The 20,374-nt window shown below is 54.1% G+C and overlaps 3 protein-coding genes across 3 annotated transcripts; 2 read left to right on the top strand and 1 right to left on the bottom strand.

Moving 5' to 3' along the window:
• Positions 1 to 548: 548 nt before the first annotated feature.
• EAH_00036040 (hypothetical protein, conserved) lies at positions 549 to 1,133 on the bottom strand (the record flags this gene model as incomplete). The annotated part of the gene is made up of 1 exon (XM_013392083.1): positions 549 to 1,133. The coding sequence occupies one exon, from the start codon at positions 1,131 to 1,133 to the stop codon at positions 549 to 551; it is 585 nt and encodes a 194-aa protein (XP_013247537.1).
• Positions 1,134 to 5,025: 3,892 nt separating this feature from the next.
• On the top strand, positions 5,026 to 9,495 carry EAH_00036030 (hypothetical protein, conserved; the record flags this gene model as incomplete). The annotated part of the gene is made up of 1 exon (XM_013392082.1): positions 5,026 to 9,495. One exon carries the CDS (start codon positions 5,026 to 5,028, stop codon positions 9,493 to 9,495), a length of 4,470 nt encoding a protein of 1,489 aa, XP_013247536.1.
• A 2,015-nt stretch (positions 9,496 to 11,510) lies between these two features.
• Positions 11,511 to 19,637, top strand: EAH_00036020 (hypothetical protein, conserved; the record flags this gene model as incomplete). Its single annotated transcript, XM_013392081.1, has 4 exons — positions 11,511 to 13,448; positions 13,676 to 17,831; positions 18,053 to 18,276; positions 19,233 to 19,637. The coding sequence occupies 4 exons, from the start codon at positions 11,511 to 11,513 to the stop codon at positions 19,635 to 19,637; spliced, it is 6,723 nt and encodes a 2,240-aa protein (XP_013247535.1).
• Between the last annotated feature and the right edge of the window lie 737 nt (positions 19,638 to 20,374).

Genomic DNA, 20,374 nt, shown 5'->3' with positions numbered 1-20,374 from the left:
TTCTAGAGTTCAAAAACTAAAATGTAAAACGAAGCAGCAGAAAATGTATCTAGCCCTAGAGCTAGGCCCCCACCACCTTGTAGATGGATGGCGCAGAACACAGCAGCAGCCCCTTAACTCCTTCCCACTCCCCTCTCATTATTATTATCAAAAACATCACCCTTTTATTATATTGCCACACTCCTCTTCTCTTATTCTTCATTCCTTCCACTGAGATAACCCCTCCTCCTCCGCTGCGTTTAGCGAGCCTCTTGAGTGCAAGCCGATGAAAAGGCTGGGTGGGGCTGTTGCTATTCTTTTTGTTGGGGTGTACGTACACCTGACAGTCCAGCGACAGCCACGCTACAAGCACTGGAAAAAGAGCAAAAGCAAACTCCCTGGTGCTGTTGCATGCAAGGAGTGGAGGAGAAGTGGGAGGCTTCGCCAGTTCAACTGTTTTGAGTTTTCTTCTGTTTATCTGTCTTTCCGTGCAGTCCAAGCAGATCGCTTCAAGCGTGCCGTCCATATAAACGCAAGAGAGCGGAGCGGAGGGAGCACCACATCGCTGCTTATCTTGAGAATGTATGGGGCTTTGTGTCTTTATTGCTGGCCTTCGATCCCTCATCGCTGGCTCCCCCAAGACGCTCCCTCGCCCGTTGAAATCTCGGATCCTGCTGCAGCTCTTCCACTACCTTGTCATATTTAGCACGCCTCTCCTTATCTGCCTGCGCCTCTGCGGAGGGAGCTTGCCCCTGTTGAGATCTACCCTTCATCCATGCATTTACACGTTGGCGTCTTTGCTCAGCAAGCGCGTCATTCCTTTCTCTTGCACGCTGATAGCGAGGGTCCTTCTGTAGCTCTCCAAGCACTTCATCGTAATTCTTTCGGGTTTCTGCACTTGGCCCATCATTCTGTTCGTCTTCTCCACGTAACCTCTTAATCGGGCGTTGCGTAGGCTCGGCCCCAGAACCAGCGCCATTATCAGCCTGCACCTGGGCGCTAGCATTTGCTTCAACTGATGCTGATACAGAAGCTTGCTGCTGCAGCTGGCTCGCTGCTGCTGCTCCTGCAGCCTCCTGCACAGAAGCAGCACGGGCTCCTGTAAGGTAAATAACCCCCAGGAGGAGAGGGCACCCTATGGAGCAGAGCCTCATTTTCGAAGTAAATGAACAAAGCTTTAAGCAGTTTACAAAAGTATACAGCAAAACAAAGCAAAAAAGGAATTGTATACTTCAAAAAGCATTAAACAACACTCAGAAGCCCACAGCTTGACCAACAAGAGGCAGGGAAAAAGCAAAAGCAGACAAGCGAGAGCCCCCTTGCGGTGAGGTGGATGCTGTTAGCTCTGCTTATGACCTTCTTCGCTTCTCGTTATCAATAACTTTAATTTAAAAAAATGTACTAAATAATTTATTCAAACAAATTTCCCATTATTTGCAAGCAAATACAGAGTTTCTCTACTTGAGCCCTCTGTCTGCACAATGGACTCCGCGAGAATCGACGGGGGGAAACCACTGAAGGCAGCAGCGAGTGCAGCACTTGATGCTGTTCTTTTTTGTTTCTTTCATTAGCTTCATAAATATATTTTTAAAAAACAAAGAATTTTGCATGAATTGTAAGTTGAGTAGCAGGAACACCACAGGGTCATTTGCTCGTCGATAGATACAGAGTTTCACCAAGGGTTCTCTGCTATTTCCTCCGCAGAATATAAACAATTTCAATGCAAAATTGTTACATTTTTGCTTAGTTTTGTTAACGCCTCAAGATAAGACATGAGTTCCACCTGTTCACATAGTTTCTAGGGGGGAACCCCCAACGCCACCCTTACGAGCGGACATCGAGGTGTGTCTCGCAATTGTCGCGAAGGAAGGAAAGCAACTGGCTGGCTTGAAGTTGTCTCTGCTATTTCTATTGATGACTTAAACAGGAAGCCATTTAAGAAATGCATAAAAGATAGAACAACCCCAGTGCTGGCGGGGTCCCCCCTAGAGCAGGGTACCTAGAGCCAAGCCGAGGAGTGTCGCGAGCTGCAATAAAGGCTATAAGATATTTCCCCCAAACCAGACGATGTCTTCTCCAGCCTACAAGTGTCCTGCGCTTAAGCGGCCCAAGGGGCTGGAGCTGATGAGGAGAGGGACCAACCTCTTACGCTTCACGATACTTGCTGCAGCTAATCCTGCACCGCCAGGTGCAGCTACAATCAAACCCTCTCTGTTACAGGCGCCAACACTGTTATATAATTGCTGAAAAACCTACTTGGCCCTTTATAGAGCACGCATTCAGGTAGAAATACACGAACAAACTTCGCATATTCCATGCTATATCGGCCGTGCTCCCCAAAACAACAAACGCCCTCATGCGCCTGGTCGCCCCCAACACCGAAGATAAAGGAAGAATTACCGGCTAGAAAGGGGGCAAACAGTATGAAGAGGGAATGCTTCGATTTTTGGCTGCCGCTGCGTACTGTTCAGCGAACGGGTTCTTGGCGTTAGACGCCGTTCTTTGATGCATCCGTCAAAATACTTGTTAAGCATATGCAAGAAAATATGCCCACCGTTAAGACAAAATGTGCGCTCAACTGCTGGGGGCCAGCAAACACCCAAAGAGGGTGACCAGCCCCACAATATTGGGTCGGCCGGGTTAGAAGTACCTTTCGAGCGGTGTTGGTCGTAATTTATTTCCTGGCCGTCATGCGGTTATTTCATACATTCCTGGGCTGCTTCAATCTGTACAATCATGTTGGCAGCTGCATGCTTAGGGGGCTGGCTGCCATAAGCCAGTTCTAATGCTGGACAGCGGCGTTTTGGTGTACAACATGAAGCCCGAAATTCACCTTCCCCAAGAGTGTATCTCTTCTGAATTGATTACAAATCAATTCAGATTAATGAACGCACTCATGAAAGAGGACAAGCCTTTTCGATGAAATTTGCTGGTGCGAAGTCACAAATTCCGCATAAATGTGCGGTTGATGCAACCAGCTTGCACCAGCCTTCTCGTTCACGGTTGCCGTGCAGCTTCAGGGGTTCGCACCATAATTCACTAGCAAGCTTCATAGCCTCTGCCGAAGGTGAATAATATTCATTGTTCGCCTCTGGGATGTTTGCAGTGATGCTTTACCTACACTGCGGACCTCCTAGAGAGGTGAATAATGAATAATTGACCCTCTGATGTTCACTGAATTCGAATAGGTGATGAAGTGAGCATATTTGCTCAGTCTATTCACAGAAAGGTGAATGCTATATCGCTGCCTCTTACCGATGAAAACCGCACAATGAAATCCATTGAGATATTTCTAAAAGGCTGGGTGGAGTCTGGTGACTCTGCAAGGGTCAGGGTTTGAAAGTGATTGGGGGCTTCTGCTGCTGGCGTTCCTTTTCATTTATGAAACGCACTCTTGTGTGTTGGATGGACCAGAGTCTATGAAAAGCAACCAGCGATTCATAACGATGAATGGACTGCTGAACTCTGCAAGCACTCAAGAAGGTTCTCGAACTCTGGTATCCCCAGCCGTCGAAGTGTTAGAAGTCGACGTGCATGCGCCCCAACTCCCTTCGTGTTTCTTCGACAGCAGCAGGTCGCGTTCAAACGTGCTGGTTGCCTTTTCCTTAGCAGCTCTTCTGCGTATCGCCTGATCGCCTTATTTAATTTCGGGGATCGCCGGTACCGAGGAGCATGCATAGCTTTGCGCTTCGGCGTGCATGCGTTCGAGGCGGTGCATTGGGCGTCCACTGGGCGGGCGGCATGCTGCAACCTCTTTGGTTTTTATTTCATCAAAGAGTTTGTCCTTCTATTGCAGCCAGTTCTGGCGGGTGATATTCGAGTGTTAAATGGCTCGAATGTTACAACACTGCGGTGTTTGTAGGCTCATCACGACAGCTTGGGTGCAGCTTTCGCTTTTCAGATATTGCCTATGCACTGTGTTGCAGAACGTTCTTCTCTTTCTTCTTGAGATGTTCATTCATTCTACTCCAGTTCCTGCCACGGCCTGCTGCAACGGACATTGATGCAACTAATGCTGCACGGAAGCCCCAGATGCTAAAACAAACAGGGTCCCTTTTCTGTATGTACAAACACTGAATACAATTGCAAAACATTCACTTGCCCCACAATAGCCAGCCTGTACGCAAGAAGCAGTGCAAGTACCTGCTCTACACAGAGCATGTTACAGGTAGACAGCAGCCCGCAGCATATCCACAATTAAATAAACACGCAAAATTGTACAGGCGAGCAGCAACACGCAAACAAACAAACCAACAAGCTAACAAACAAGTGCGCAAGCTAGCAAACAAAAAAACAAGCAAGCAGACATACAAAGAAGGGCTGTTTGGAGGCTGCTGCTGAGTTACACGAGGCTAAATTATCAAACGCCGTTCTCCCTTCTTCAACCTCAGAATATCTGGGGGCCCCTTTGGGCCCCTCTGCATCTTTTGAGCAAACCCTCAACAAGCTCGAACCGAGCAAAAGTCACAACGTTCTACCTACCTAAGTAGATGCTCTCTCCTGTAGCTTGACGTATATCTTTTATTCTAAATAACATATTACGAGAACAGTTTCCCTGCATGCCGAAGAGGTGCTCGGAGACACTTCGGGGGGCCCCCATTCGTAAGGGCCCCCCCCTCGTATGCCTCATACACAACACAGAAAAGAAATAAAACTTAAGAGTTTGAAACAAAGTGCGCAAAACATTCTCCTTCTTGCTGAATAAAGAAAACAATAGAGAGCTGCAGTGCTTATGCGTAAGGGCCTCACGCTTAGCAGGTCGTCGGCGGGGGGGCCCCAGGGTACAGAGGGCCCTTTGGGGAGGCCCCGAGGTAGGAGAGCCCAGCAAGGGGCCCCTGGGGCCCCAGGGGGCCCCGTTTGGTATTATATCCCCTAAGGGAGTGTGGAAGATGCTCCGCAGATGCTTCTGGCAAGCCTTGCCTGCGCTGCTGAATCGATGGTCTTGCTGCCGCTGAGAGGAGCAGCAGCAGCAACAGCAGCAACAGCAGCAACAGCAGCAGCAGTTGCAACAGCAACGGGAAATCAAGGCGTGAAGCTGCATGCCAGATGGGCTTCTTCCTGCTGCTGCCTCCTCTGCTGCTGCGGCGCGTCTTCCCTCCCCAGCATCTATCACTTGCTGCTCGGCTTCGTTGCCCTGGATGCTGCAGCAGCTGCAGCAGCAGCGACAGCAGCAGCAGCAGCAGTAGCAGCAGCAGCAAGGGATTTAAGGCAGTACTGCAGCACCATAATCTCCTGCGCGACGCAGTGGGGGTCGCTAGGACGCTAACAACAAGTGGCGCAGCAATATCAACAGCAGCAGCAGCAACAGCAACGCCAACAGCAGAAACAACAGCAGTACCAGCAGCAAGAGATCAAACAGCAGCAGAATCAGGCGGTGTTGCTGCTCCTGGGATAAGGAAAGATGCGGAGAGAGATGCCTTAACTTATTTGCACTCGAAGCTCGAGGATGCATGGCGGCTGCTGTTGGAGGCCTCACCAGCAGTGCAGCAGCAGCAACAGCAGCAATCGCTGCTGCCAGGGTCCGCAGCGGCTGTAGACGCTCCAGTTTGCGCAGCATCTGCTGCAGCATCTGCGACAGCAGCTGCTGCGGCTGTTGCTGCAGGCCTTGGTGCTGGGCGGTCTTTGCTGCTGCACTTGAAGAGGCGGCAGCAGGCAGCTTCTGCCGCTGAACTCCTGCAGCAAGGCACAACTTCATCGCATGCCTTCATAATTAGCGGCAGCATAAGCAACAGCAACGGCAGCAGCGGCAGCAGCAGGTGCTCTGGGGGAGGCAGCATCGATGCTGCATGCTCTGGGAAGCCAAGACAGTTGCTGCAGAACTGTCTCCAGCTGCTCGCATCAATCCTAAGAAACGCTCCTTGCTACGGAGGGCCTGCAGCAGCGGATGGTGGTGCTGCTGCTGCAGCAGCAGCAGCTCAGACAGCAGCAGCCCATGTCGAAGCCGCGCGTCTTGCCGTTCTCCTGCTGCAGTGTTTGCTGCATGCTAGGGAGGAATGGCAGCTGCCGGCCGTCATGCTGCTGCAGCACATTCAAGCTGCAGCAGACTGCATCGAAGCAGCGGCTACTGCGCAGCTCCACTTGCAGCAGCAGCATCAGCAGCAGCAACAACAACAACACCAGCAGCCGGTAGAGAAACAAACACATCCTGTGGGTTGGATATACCAGCAGCAAATTGAGTTAGCTGTTCTCCTGAAACGCTTTGTGCGGCTGCTCGCTGCTCTTCTTAATCACACTGCTATTTTCCTTAAGCAGCAGCAGCACCAGCTGCCGCTGCAGCTGCCGGTGCTGCAGCAGCAAGGGTGCCGAGCTCAAGAGAAGGAGGAGCTTTACAGAAGCAGACAGCGGCAGCGGCAGTGGTTGCTGCAACAAGAACTCTCCCAAGCGCAGCAGCAGCTGCAGCATCAGCGGCACAGAGAGCAGCTGCAGGACAACGTTGCAACTGCAGCAAAATGTGAAGACCGCTCTGTTGCTGCTGCTGCCGCCTCTCCCCTTAAAGCATCTGCAGCAGCGTCAGCGGCTCTTTCGTCTGTCCGGAGATTCATGGAGACTGCAACCTGTTTGGTGCAGCAATCGCTGGAACAGCACCAACTGCAGCTGCACCAGCAATACCACAACCAGCAGCAGCAGCAGCAGCAGCTGCATCAAGGACACAACGGACAGGCAGCCTTCAAGTTCAGCAGGCCGCCAGTAGAGGAGCCGCAGAAGTTTGCTGCAGTTGCAAATGTTGGCTTTCTTTCTCCTAAAACACGCAGCGCACTGCCTCAAGCAGTTGCAGCAGCAGCGGGAGCAGCAGCAACAGCACCAGAAACAGTTGCTGTTGCTGTAGCGGAGCTGAGGCACCTTTCTCCCTTGCTGCTGTGGCTGCTGCCTTCTGTTTTGATGCTGGCGCAGCAAATGAAATGCACTGAATTGGATGGCTTGTGGGGTGTTGCTTTCCTCCTAGCGCAGCAGCAGCAGCAACAACAACAACAGGAACAGATGCAGCACTTCATGCAACAGCTTCAGCTGCCAGAGCTGAGTTTGCTGCTCTTTGCTGCAACGCGGCTCTGCGCTATGCAGTCGGCGCAGCAGCAGCAGCAACAACAGCAGCTCACGGCCGGGAAAACAACTGCTGCTGCTGCTGCTGCTGCTGCTGCTGGTGGTGCTTGCAAGCTGCCGCTGCAGCGATTAGCTTCCTGGTGCTCCCTGCGTGCTGCAGCCCTTCTATCTTGTGACACCTCTGTACAGACACATGGCGAGGCAGGAGATGCTGCTCATGCACCTTTGGCAGCCTTGCAGCAGCAGCAGCACCAGCAGCTGCAGCAGCAGCAACAAAGACAAATCCCACGTCAGTGGCTCCGCCCCAGCTGCATTTTGCTGCTTGGGCTAACGCGGTTACTGCAGCAGGAGCAGCTGCTGCTTTCAGGCTGTCTGTTCAACAGGTCAGTGCAGCAGGCCCTCTCGGGTAGCCAGATTTGGAGCAGCAACAACAGCAGCAGCAACAGCAACAGCAGCCGCACACACGCTGGAAACAAGCTCGGTCGAAGCAGCCCGAACATATCGGAGCTTGCTGCTGCGGGTGCTGCTTTCTTGAAGGCGCTGAACAGCCGCCTTGTTGCTGCCGACTGGCTACAGCAGCAGCAGCAGCAGCATCAGCAGGCTTTCGAGGCCGGTGCGCAAGTGCCTGCACAGCCGATCGTGGCAGCAAAACCCGAGGCAGCAGCAGCAACAACAGCAACTGCAGGAGCAGCAACAGCAGCAGATGACGCATGCAAAAGAGAGAAATTATTTTTCTCTGGGCGCGACTTCGTACATTTGCTGCGTTGTTTTGTCTCTGTTCGTTTTATGTCGGAGTTGCTGCTGCAGAAAGCCCTTTGCTTTTTAGGTGCAAATCCTCCGGTCGTACGAAGGAAGCAAAGGCAGCAGAAGCAGCAGCAGCAACAGCAAGCGGCAGCAGCTGCAGCGGCAGGGGGGACTGTTGAAGGGACGCCGCTGCTGCTGTCTCCTCAGGACGCTGGGCTGCTTCTTTGGGCCCTTGGCACTGCAGCAGCAGCTGCGGTGTCTCCGCAGCAGCTGCAGCATCGTCTCCAATGCAATAATAGCTTTCTCTTCAAGATTACACCTTCCTCATCTGGACACGTTCCTACTGCTGCTCCTGCTGCAGCAGCAGTAGCTGCTGCTGCGGCTACTGCTGCTGCTGGCCTGTCTCCCGAAGAGCAGCACCTTCTCCGTATACACCTAAGGCGTCTGGCGAAGCAGTTGCTTTCAAGTACTTCTCTGGAAGGTCCCGGGTCGTCTGCTGCTAGGCGTGAAACATTTGTTCCTAGCAGCAGCAGTAGCAGCAGCAGCATCAACAGCAGCATCAGCAGCAGCAGCGACAAGTGCGCCGATAGTCAAGCCATAGCTAATGCTGTGTGGGGCATGACGTGCTGCGGATTGCTGCAGCACCGTCTATTGAGGACTTACTGCGCGTCTTCTTCTTATCGCTGCGGCTTTCGGTGCAGCAGCAGCAGCAAAGAAAAGAGGCAGCTGCTGCAGGCCGCTCTGCTCTTGCGTTTGCAGCGAGCGAGAGCTCCGCAAGCAGCAGCTTTTGTTGCTCTGCCCTTGGCTGCGGTGCAGCGGCGTAGCGGCTTTTCCTTTGCTGCTGCTGGGCGACAGTCAAATGTCTCCTCCTTGCTTCGCAACAGCAACAGGAAGCTGGTGCTGCAGGGACGCAGCAGGAGACAGATACATGGAGACACGGGCAGTGACTACAAGGTGACAAACAGCGGCGTTAGGCCCTCGCTGCTGCAGCAGCAGGTGCTGCGGCAGCTAGAGGGGCTGCTGCAGCGGACTGCAACACCAATAACAGGTACAACGGAGCAAGGAGCGACGGACAGAGCAGCAGGAAAACAAACCACCGCTTCATCAGCAGCAGCAGCAGCAGCAACAGCACAAATATCTCCTGCTACAGTTCGTATTCTGCATGAGTACAGCGTAAGAGGTGGCTTGCAGTTGGATATCGCCTTGCTGCAGCAGCAGCAGAAGCACAAGCAGCAGCAGCAGCAAACTGCTGCTGTTGGCCGACGCTGCACTCGCTGCCTCCCCGTCCGCATTGCCGTTGAAGTCGATGGGCCTTCACACTTTCTGCTGAGTATGCATACACCCCAAGATCTCCTGAATGAGTATGAGCATACACCGGTACAGGTGCCGGGCAGAGGGTTTGCTGCCACTAGCAACGAATGCAGCAACAGCTTCAGTTCTAGCAACAGCAGCAGCAACAGCAACCATAGCCGCAGGTCTAGCAGCAGCAACTGCAACAACAACAGTGTATTCGTTGAGCTTAGGTCTGACGGGGGAACGGCGCTGAAGCACCGGCTGCTGCAGCTGCTAGGCTATCGGGTGGTGCAGATTTGTTTCTTGGAGTGGCAGCAACTAAAAGGGGAGGAGCAGCAGCAGCAGCTATTGTTGCGACAGCCCGCCTTGCAACAGCTGCTGCAGGGGCTGGAGAGGCCGCGCAGGTTAAGTGCGCTCTCTCTCTACAACGTAGCCAAGTGAACATTTCTCAGCAGCAGCAGCAACAGCAGCAGCAGCAGCAGCAGATTGAATGGACACTTGCCCCGGAATAATAACACATCCTTCTTGGATTCACAATGCAGCAGACAGAAGCCCCCTCCCGCGGAAGCAAACCTCTGCTCAAAAGAGGACAGTGATACAACTGCTGCTGCTGCTGGTACTGCTGATGCTGCCGGTGCTGCTGCTTCTGCACTAGTAGAAGCATTACCTCTACACAAGATATATGCAATGACATACTGGTCGAAGCACTTGCTGAGTTGCCTATCGCTTTGTACTTGTAGAAAGATGCATGCGGGACCTCCATGAGGATGCATTTCGCCCTCTCGCTGCCACTGACACCGCTACACTTTTGGGGCTGTACTGCATGCATCTGCATGCAGCGTTGCGACTTCGTGTGCTGTTTTTTTCTTCGTACATTCGTAGATAGCTCTGGGGACAGAACCTTTTTCCTCTTTGTCTCATGGCAAGCAAAGGCAGACAAGAAGCAGGGAAGAGCTCAGACGGGTGGTCTCTCAACTTTGTCTATAGAAGTTTTCATTTTTTACTGTTGCTGCTGTTCTCTCTATACCCAGCGTTCGCAGCATGCCCTGCGCCTCACCTGTGGGCAACAGCTTGCTGCAGCGCTCGGGGCAAGCATGCTTTCTCTGCAGCCAAATCCAATAGCTAGAATCAGCTAGCTATAGCTAGCTATAGCTAGCTGGCGGTGAGCGCTGGAGCAGCCTTTGCCAGCGATTAGCGCAGAGGACACCGGGGTGAGTTGGCTGCACACCAGGCCTGCAGCTATGACAAGAAGTTGCTGCTACGATACAGTTGAGGATAAACCTGCAGCTAGAAAACTTTACGCAATCGATTTCACTCAGAGAGGCAGGTACACACGGAATCGGGATCGACGGGACCCGGATCGGGATCGTGTCGGGATCGAGTGACCTCCCGTGCTTCCGTGAAGCCCGTGCCCCACTGATGCTCCCAAAGGAGGTTTTTTATTCAGACGACTTATTTATCTAGTTTATGAGAAAAAGAATTCAATGAAGGCTCAATCAAAACGCAGCAAAACCCTAAAAGCCTCAGTGGGGAAGGGGGGACCCGCATCTGCGCTGGGGCAGCAGGGGAGACGGCTAAAGGAAGTTTGTCCGTTCCTTTACTTTTTTGCGTGTTTTAAGTTGATTTAAAATGTTATTTTGCGTTGATTTCAATTGCAAAAAGGAACCCTGGGGGCTCTAACAGCGGCGGCAAACACAAACAGAATGCTGAGGGTGAGACCCAAGGCCGCTCAACAACAGCCACTGCCAGGGCCCCGTTTAGCTCTAGGGCTCTGCAGCGGTTTTTCTTGTTTATTTTTTGCAAATAGTTTTCAAAAACATATATTTGGGGAAGGCGAAGGGGCTCGCAAGAAGATCTCCGCATGAGTTTGTCGATGGCAGTCAATCCAGCCTGCATCTACAGTCCGAGGGTTTGTAGCTTTCAGCGGGTCTTCTCCTCTCTCTCTTTCTCTCCGTGAAAACAAAGACAGACAGCAAAATATAGAATAATATAACACGGATGTTCCGGTGTCTTCACAGGATCTCGGGCCTCACCACAAGAGTAGACGAGAGAGACAAGCAGCAAGCGATACCTAGCTAAGCCAGGCAGCTAACAACGCGCTTAGAGAAGAGCATCTGCTGTATACGGCAGACGCAACAGACACTGCACTAGCTGCTGCACGTACAGCTACGCCAGGGGTACGCCCCTCATCTCAACAGGATCAGGTTCAGCAATACACGAAGGAGCAGATAGTACACAGAGGGACAACGCGAACGTTTTGCGGAACTGGCTGAGAAATAGAGAAGCTTCCACCCTCCATTTAAGCATGCATAGGGCTCTTCTTTCCTGCTGCTGATGTTGCTGCTGCAGCAACTGCAGCGCGAAGGCGTTTAGGGGTTGCTCGATCTTCCTTGATACGTTTATTGCTTCCCTGACCTCGTCTGCTTACTGTAGTGGCTGCTCTCTGCAGCACTAGAATGGCAGCGTGCTGCCGAAGAAACCATTTGCCGAAGCAGCACCAGCAGCAGCGTTTGCAGCAGCTGCAGCAGCATCTGCCGCAGCGGCAGCAGCAACATCTGCAGAATCAGCAATGTTGGCATCTGTGCGGTGGCTTTCCCTTCGGCGAATGCTGCCAATGCTCAAGGCTGCCGTATGTGGTGTTGCAGCAACAGCAGCTGCAGTGGCGGCATCAGCAGCAGCAGCAGCAGACGCAGCACCAGCAGCAGATGCAGCGGGCAGCAGTCGGTGCTGAAGCTTGCCGCACAAGTTCGCTGTTGATACCTTCTGCTGCACTAGAAGACGTAAGTCCGCCAGAATTAACAAGGATACCATCCCCACAGAAAGCAGCAGCAGCTGCAGCAGGAGCAGCAGCTGCAGCAGCTCCAGAAGCAGCAGCAGCAGCAGCAGCAGCAGCAAGGGAGCAGACACTATTAGGAGCATCTGTCTCGAAAGCCTTACTTTCTGCTGATCTCAGAAGCGGCAACGACAATTGCCTTCCCTCCCGGGGTGTCTATACACCCGAATGGACAGCAGCACAACCCAATTTCGTTCAAGGGCTCATCTTGAGGAGAAGGTCTCCTTCACTCAGCAGTCTCCCGGCTTGCAGCAGCGGAGGCCTTCAGCATATTAGCGTTAGCTGCAGCAGCAGCAAGGACAACAGCAGCAGCAACAGCTGCAGCAACAGCAGCTCCGCAAACGGCCGCAGCTCTTCGGTTGCATGCGAAGCAGAAAAGGCTGCAGCAGTAGCAGCAGAGGCTGTGGCAGCTGCTGCCTTGAGTTTCACTCTGCGTTCACAGAAGCAACAACGGCAACAACATCAGCAGCAGCAGCAACAGCAGCACCAGCAGCAGCAACAGCATCAGCAACAGAAGCAGCAACAGCAGCAGCAACAGCAAATGCAGCAACAGCAGTTTCACCTATTGAGGCCTCAGCGTGCATCTTGCAGCCCCTGCGTGTCTGCTGCTGCTGCTCACATACCCTTCAGAGCAGACAGTCTCTGTCGTCCCCAGCTGCCCGAGGGTCTCTTCGCAGCTAACTTCCAAGGCCCCCTGACAAGAACGTTGGATGCTGGTGGAACCGATGCATGGCAGCAGCTGCAGCAGCAGCTGCAGCAGCAGCTTCAACAGCAGCTGCAGCAGCAGGGAGGGGCATCGGCGGCGGTGGCAGCAGCAGCAACGGCAGCAGCCACAGCAGCCAAAGCAGCAGCAGAGAATTTGCAAGTGTCCGCTTCCCCTTATCGCAATGGCCCCCAGCTGAGTGTTGCTAGGGAACTGTTGCTGGAGGAGCTGCAGCAACAGGAGCAACAGCAGCAACACTTGCTGCGGCAGCACGAGCAGCAGCAGCAACTGAAGCACCAGCCTCATGAAGAGCTGCAAAAGGTTCATACAGTGTCTGTAAGGCGGGAACGCAAATACAGTTTTTCTCCTTGGCCCCTAACACGCAAAGCTGCAGCATCGGCAGCCAGTTCCCCCAATTGGCAGCAACAGCAGCAGCAACACCAGCAGCAGCAAGCTGAGCAGACGGCGCCTGAACAGCGCACCAACGTGCTGCTGCAGCAACAGGCTCAACGGGACGGGGAGCACTACCAGGAGCTGCAGGCCCCCAAAGCTGTTGCACGAGGTTGTCTCCAACAGCAAGTGGGCAGTAGCAGCAAGACGCCGCACGGATTTTCTGCTGCTGCTCCTGCCGTTGCTGGTGGTGCTGCTGCTGCTCCTGCTCCTGCTTCCGGGGGAGAATCGCCTACCGCTGCTGTTGGCAGCAGGGAGGTGACTGCGTTTGCTGCTGCTGCGGACGAGGAGCAGCAGCTTTTTGGCCCTACACTCTTCTTAAAGGAGACCCTGTGCGGAGTCCCTATGAGGCTGTTGCCTTCAGATGGAGGAGACGCAACAGCAGCTGCAGCAGCAAAAATGTTAATTGTACGTTCACCTCAAGCACGCCGTTGCATCCTGGGTGTCTGCAGTGCTCTCCGGTGCTGCTGCGTCTGCCTTGTTTGCGTTTTGCTGCTGGTATTTCCTAGCTAGGGCGACCCCGTCCTTTAGGAAAAGGCTGTTGTTTCTGTTGGTGCTGCTCCCCCTTGCCTCTCTTCCCTTCAACCATTCACTGTCTCACTTGTAAGCGTGGGTATCTGCGGGATTGCATTCAGGCTATGCAAATGCAACAGCAGCAACAGCAGCAACAACAGCAGCTGCAGCAGGAGGAGTTCGGCTCGGCTGATGCATGGTGGGAGGGGCAGTCATTGTCTAGTGAGGAGCAGCAGCAGCTGCCGCAGCAGCAACACCAGCAGCACCTCCGGCACCGCTGGAAACAGGGCCAACAGCAGCAGAAGCGGCATTCGCGAGAAACACCTATGGCAGCAGCAGCAGCAGCAGCAACAGCAGTAGGAAACAGCCAAAGAGAACGGCAACAATCAACGACTTCTCGGCGGCTGCCCCGAAGTCCTTTAACCCTCGGAGAGGAGACGCGGAGACACCACAGGAGACATAGCAGCTACGCGGAAGGCGGAGTATCAGCAGCAGCACCAGCACCAGCACCAGCAGGTTGTAAGTTTTCTTCCGGTTTCGGTGTATATGGAGATGAGGCTTTTTCGGAAACCTCGGAGTCTCAATGCTTAGGAAGAGACAGAGGGGCGGACCGATGCAAAGGAGACACTTCAACTAGGGGCAGAGACACAGGCCTTGCAGCAGCATCTACCAAGGGACGGCGGCGTTACAGGGGAGAGAGCGACAGCGACAGAGAGAAAGGAAGCAGGAACAGAGAGAGACACAGAGATAGAGACCGACTTCCAGACAAAGACAAAGATATAAGAGAAATGGAAAGGGAGAGAGACAGAGACCCAGAGAGACATACAGACAGGGTTAGAGAAAGAGAGAGGGAGGGGGAGAGAGACAGAGACAGAAATAGTGCCTGCTACATCTCCAGATTGTCTTGCTGCGACCCTGGCCGCCATATAGAAGCCAACCCGCTGCATGCAGCAAATTTCAAAGGGCGAAGGAGGCCATGGCGCGACAGCAAGAGGGGACAGGTACAGGCAGAGGAAACAGCAACAGAGGAGACAGCTAGAGACACAATACCTCACAGCGACTCCCTCAAGACCTTCTCTGAACCAACCACCGACGAAGTAGCAGACAGTGCTGCTGCTGCTGCTCCTGAAGCCGCAGCTGGAAGGGAGACAGACACAGAGCAGCCACTATCCTACGAATACGGCGACATTATGCACAGCAGGAAGAAGGAGAACTCTGCTGCTGCTGGTGCTGTCGCTAGGATGCCTGGTTTGCCGCATGCAGCACGAGCGAGGGACCCACAACAGCATTTGAGGAGACACAGCCGCTGCCGCAACCGCTGCAGCAGCGGTCATAGCAACGGGTTCAGCATGGGGCAAAAGGTCTCACTGGACGAACGCGAAAATGAGGAGACCGAGGATATCTCTGTGCTCTCTCTAAAGCAGCAGCAGCAGCAGCAGCAGCAGCACGAGCAGGAGCCCACCGAAGTCTCTGGAACAGGGACGCATACCTCAAGCTGGGGAGACGATTGGGGACACCGCAGCAAAGAGGAACAACAGTTTGAGTGGCCTGAAGAGCAGCAGAAAATATGGGAGCAGCAGGAGCGATGGGAAACAGAGAAGCAGCAGCAGCTACTGCTGCAGCAGGAGCAAGAGCAACTACTGCTGCAGCAGGAGCAAGAGCAACTACTGCTGCAGAAGGAGCAAGAGGAGATACTGCGGCAGCAGGAGAAGCAGCACTTGCATCCTCTATCGAACTCCCCCTCTCCACAGGCGTCAGTCGTCCAGTCCATTAGTTCCGCTGGCTCGTTTACTTCACAGCAGCAGCTGGAGCAGCAGCACGCGCAGCAGGAGGAGGAGGAGGTGCAGCAGCAGCAGCAAGAACGATTCCTGGCGCAGCACTTTGCAGGCGGGGACAATGAAGGGCATGGGGGAGACTGGCTAGCAGGCGGAGGGCCTGAGTCTCTGTATGAAGACGCAGACAGATGCACTTCCACGGAGCAGAAATCTGCTAGTGCTGCAACTGTCTATCCCAACGCTGTCTCTGAGTCGCGCCGTGCCCCATCTCCTCGCGGCAGCAGATCCCGCCGGCTTGAAGCGGCGGAAGAAGAGGCAGCTGGCTGCAGCTTTGCTGCTGCAGAGAACGCCACTGTAAGTGAGTCTGCAGAAGGCCACCAACAATCCGGTAGCTCTCATCTCTCACTATCGTCTCCCGAGGCATGTCGGCAGCTGCGCCGCAGCAGCAGAAAAAGAAAAGGCACTCAAGGTGTACAGACAGATGCCCCTTCTACTCATACAATACCCGCACCAGCAGCACCCTCTGATGCTGCGCAGCTGCCTTCTCTTGCAAAAGCAATTCTACGTATTCCCCCATTTACATTTAGTACACGGAGAGGAGGGGAGGGAGCGCGCACGCAGCTGCCACAGCAGCACCAGCAGCAGAAACCAGAGCGCAGCAGGCTGCATCTCCCTCAGCTGCTGCTCTACCGCCGCACGTCCAGTATGCGGAGTGCAGCTCTGCGAAAGCAGCTGCAGCACTTACTGCAGCTAAAGCAGCAGCGCCTCTTGCATGAACGACTGAACAGCAGCAGCAGCACAGCTCCAGACATCTCTTGTGCTGCACTAGGCAGGGCCTCTTCTAAGGAAGCCTCCTCCAGGAGGAAAAACGGAACAAACCCTGCTCCTGCTGCTAGTCAGCAGCAGCAGCGACAGTACCAGGGAGCGTCAGAAAACACATCGCAAAGCGCGTCTGAAGCAGCAGCTGGAGCAGCAAACCCAGCAGAAGGTACAGCACCAGATGAAAATGCAGCAGCAGAAGATGCCATATCAGCTTCTGGAGCGTCAGCGGCAGCACTGGTCGCTGGTGTTGCTGACTCTGCTCCTACTCGTGATGTAGCTGCAGTTGGAAAGGTGGCAGCAGACGAAGTAGCAGCTGCTGCTCCTTTTCCTGCACCAGGTACTGCCCGCGCTGCAGCACACGTCTCTGCAGCAAATACAGATGATTCGGAAGATGGAGGAACGGGAGTATGCTCAATGCCTCCTTCTATCCCCACAGAGTTGCCTGCTGAGGTTCCGCAGCAGCAGGTATTTGCTGCTGCGGCAGCTGCCAGTGTTGCTGCTGCAGCAAACGGAATATACGCTGAAGAAAAGGAAGGAAGCCTCAGCGATGGAAACGTGGAGACTCAAATCTCTGCTGCTTCGGAGCTTGTTGCTGCAGCTGTAGAGATAGCCACGGAGCACTGGAAGACGGAAAGAGAAGCACCAACAGGACCAGCAGAACAGTTGCAGCATCGCATACTGCAGTGGGAGGAGCTTCTTAGCAACAGCATTCAACAGCAGCAGCAACAGCAGCGGCAGCAGCCAAGCACGCCTGCAGCAGCCGCTGCACAAGGCGCCAGAGAGGCAGCTAAACGAGCAGTTGCAGCGAGCAGAAAGGCCATCGCCGCAGCTGCAGCAGCAGCTAGGGCAGCAGCAGCCCCGTTGCATCGTAGCAGCAGCAGTAGCATCAGCAGCAACACCGACTTCCACAAGCGCCCATATCCCCCTTTCCCAAGACGGAACAGCGCGCAGCTGCCTCCTGTTGCTGCATTGCAGTCACTTCGCAACCCAAGTGACAGCAGCAGCAGCAGTAGCAGCAGCAACAGCAGCAGTAGCAGCAGTAGCAGCAGCAAGCGACCCTGTGGCCAGTCCATAGGAACGTCTTCTGCTGCTGCACAAGGTGTTGCTGCGGCAGCAAACGATCCCTCCACTGTCAACCCTGTTGTTGTCGTTGCTGCTGCTGCTGCGGCTGCGGCTGGTGCAGCTGAGCCAGCGCATGCTTGTAAAAGAGCGAAACCTTTGGGTAAGAGTGCAGCAAGAGACGGGACTTCAGAAGAAAAGCAGGAGGAGTTCCGCGCATTGTCACGCCAGTGCAGCAACTCAACAAATAAAAAGGAAGCCACGGAAATTCCTTCTCTAGGAAGCGGCAGCAACAACAGCAGCAAAGGCAGCAGCAACAGAAGCCGACGCCGCCCTTCTTCGGTGGAGGGAGAGACCGAAAGTTTGGAGGAGTATCCACAGAGTTCGATGATACTCGGTAGCAGTAGCAGCAGCAATAGCAGCAGATGTGGGGGCCGTACCCGTCCTCGTATGCTGCTGATGCAGCTGCGCCTCATGCAACAAGAGGAGCAGCAGCGGGCAGCAGATCTCCACTACCTGCAACAGAAGCAGCAGCAGCTACAGCGGCTAGCTCGAATGGAAACAGCAAGGAAGGCCAAGGCTGAAGCAGTAGCGGTGGAGAAAATCCACAGGCGCATCGCCAGTAAGTCTCTCCATACAGGCCAACCGAACACGCCTGTTGCTGCTGCTGCTGCTTGAATTGCTACTACTGCATCGACAATGAAGACTAAGGACCTTCCCTGCTGCTACGGCAGAGTTACGTTGCTGCTGCAGCAGCCCAATGGCGTCCTTTATTCACGCTCATGCCTGTAAACTGAGTTGCCTCCAAGTGTACTTACACCCAACTATGTACGGCATCTGCAGCACTCGACGCACTGCAGGAGCAGGTCCTGCAGCAGGAAGCAGTGCGCAGATGCACTAGCGCCCTGCAGCAGCAACAAATGAAACAGCGGGAGCAGAAAAGGCAAAGCCGGCTATTACAAAGAGGGAACACTATCGATCAGCACCAGCAGCTAAAGCGACCGCCGCAGCAGCAGCAGCAGAAGCTCGAGGACAGTGGCGTGATTCTACTAGGATTTCTGCCAGCGGTAAGTCCTGCAATCCTGAATGCAATATGCGTTAGCTTCCCACTCTGCCACTTGCTGCTGCTGCCGCTGCTGCCGCTGCGCTTGCTGTTGTTACTGCTGCTACTACACTCTACTGCTCTGAATCGTCGCTTCAACGGGTAGCTGCAAGTGCAAGGCAGGGTTTGCCGCACTCTATATTTCCTCAGGCAGTATGGGAGCGCAAGCGAAGGAAGGCCGAGCAGCAGCGGCTCATCAAGGCAGCAGCATACGGCGTGCTGCTGCGGCAGCAGCAAGCCTCTCTAGGCAGGCTGCAGCGGCTGCAGCAGGAAGCAGCAGAGGAGTGCGACATCCTTCTTAAGACTAAAGCGAGAAGATGCAGCGGCAGCTGCTGCCCCTTTCCCTACTACAACCACTGTCTAACCTAAACGATATATGTTCCAGCTGCAGCTGACTGCTGCAGCCCCACAGACGCTGGTGCTGTCGCTCTCTCTCCATCTGGTGTTGCTGCTGCGCAGGCTGGCCGCTGCTGTTGGCCTCCCTAAAATCGAATTGACACACTGTGAAGCCTAAGGGAAGTTCAGCTGCTGCAGCAGCCGCTGCTGCTGCTGCGACCGCCGCCGCAGCAGCAGGAGCCGATGCAACGAAACCACAAAGGGCAACTCTGCGGCATGCAACAAGAATATGTGCCTGCTGCTTCTAGAAATGTCTATTCCAAGGGCAGCAGAAGCCGCGGCAGTAGAAAAAGCAGCAGCATCAAAAGCCACAAGCTTCAATAGCTACGGGAGCACAAGCAAACCCGAATGCAGACTACTAGAAAACTGGCTCTGATGACACACGATATATGGATATTTATGCAGCAGCAGCAGCAGATTCTGCTGCTGGTGGTGCAACATGTACAAAAAAGCTGCCTTGTGGTGCCGCTGGCAAGTGCTGCTGGCGCTGCTGCTGCTACTGCTGCTGCTGCTGCTACGAAACAGATTCAGCCATCAGATGCGGCATTCCACCATGTACACCCCGTACAGCAACAGCATCCAATGCTTTGTTGTAGTGCAGGCTTTGCAGCGGCAGCATCCGCAGCTGCTTTAGCTGCAGAGTTTGCTTCTGCTCTCACAACTACAATGCCTTGCCGTCCTTGTCACTTTGCCCCTCTTCTCGTGGAGATATCTTTGAAAGGGAAACTCCAGCTGAAAGGGGGCTTGTGTTGCTTGCTGCACGCTTCGGGCTCGAGTCCTCCGCGACAGCAGCAGCAGAAGCACCAAGCGCTTCGAAGGAAGCAGCAGCAGCTCCCCGCTCCCCAGCCTCAGCCATCGAGCCTAGGGGAAAGAGGCCTGGCTGAGGCGCTGGCTTTCTTCTGGAGTGTATGTACAGATAGACGCAGCTGACTACGAAAAATACGAAATACACCTGCAGCGCCAGCAGCAGCAATAGCACCACCAGCAACAGAAGATGAGGCACACACGGCAAAGCAAACCACCCGAAGTAGATCCGCAGCAGGGACAAAGCCCGCAGTCACCGGGGCAGCAGCAGTAGCAGCAATAAAGCAAGCACTAACACATGCAGCAACAGAAGCAACCTCCACAGCAGCAGTAGCAGAAGCAACAGCAACATGTGTAGGCAAATGCGTTGGACGTACACCCGCACAGATATACGGCGCCATGTACTGCTCTTCCATCACTTTAGTGTCGAGCTCTATAGAGGGGGACTTCTGCTGCATAAGACATCCTAATATCAGGAGGAATACAACTCCAAATGCTGACAGAAATGAACAGCAAGTGGCGCAGCAAGGCCAGCTGCACCCCATTTTCCCTGCTGCTGCTGCTGTTGCTCAGTTGTTCTCGAGCTGTTACTCTGCTGCTCCTCTTGCCTATGTCGTTCCTGCTGCTGTGACCCGGAGCAGCTCCTGCAGCGCTCCCTGATGAGTAAGAAGCTCTTACTGTGGTATATCAAAACCAGACCCGAACGCTCCGGTTCAGCTGCAGTGCATGTGCAGCTTGTCGAGAGGCTAGCTGGTTGAAATCCAACAGATGCACGGACGATTGGGATTTGCAGCAGCAGCTGCTCCAGCAGAGCTGTTGTTCCTTTTGCTGTCGTTGCAGCAGTATGACGGCACTTGTTTTGC

Source organism: Eimeria acervulina, genomic scaffold (genome assembly GCF_000499425.1).
Source record: "Eimeria acervulina Houghton genomic scaffold, Eah_scaff385, whole genome shotgun sequence".
Taxonomy (NCBI): domain Eukaryota; phylum Apicomplexa; class Conoidasida; order Eucoccidiorida; family Eimeriidae; genus Eimeria; species Eimeria acervulina.
This window is presented reverse-complemented; position numbering and strand designations above follow the sequence as displayed.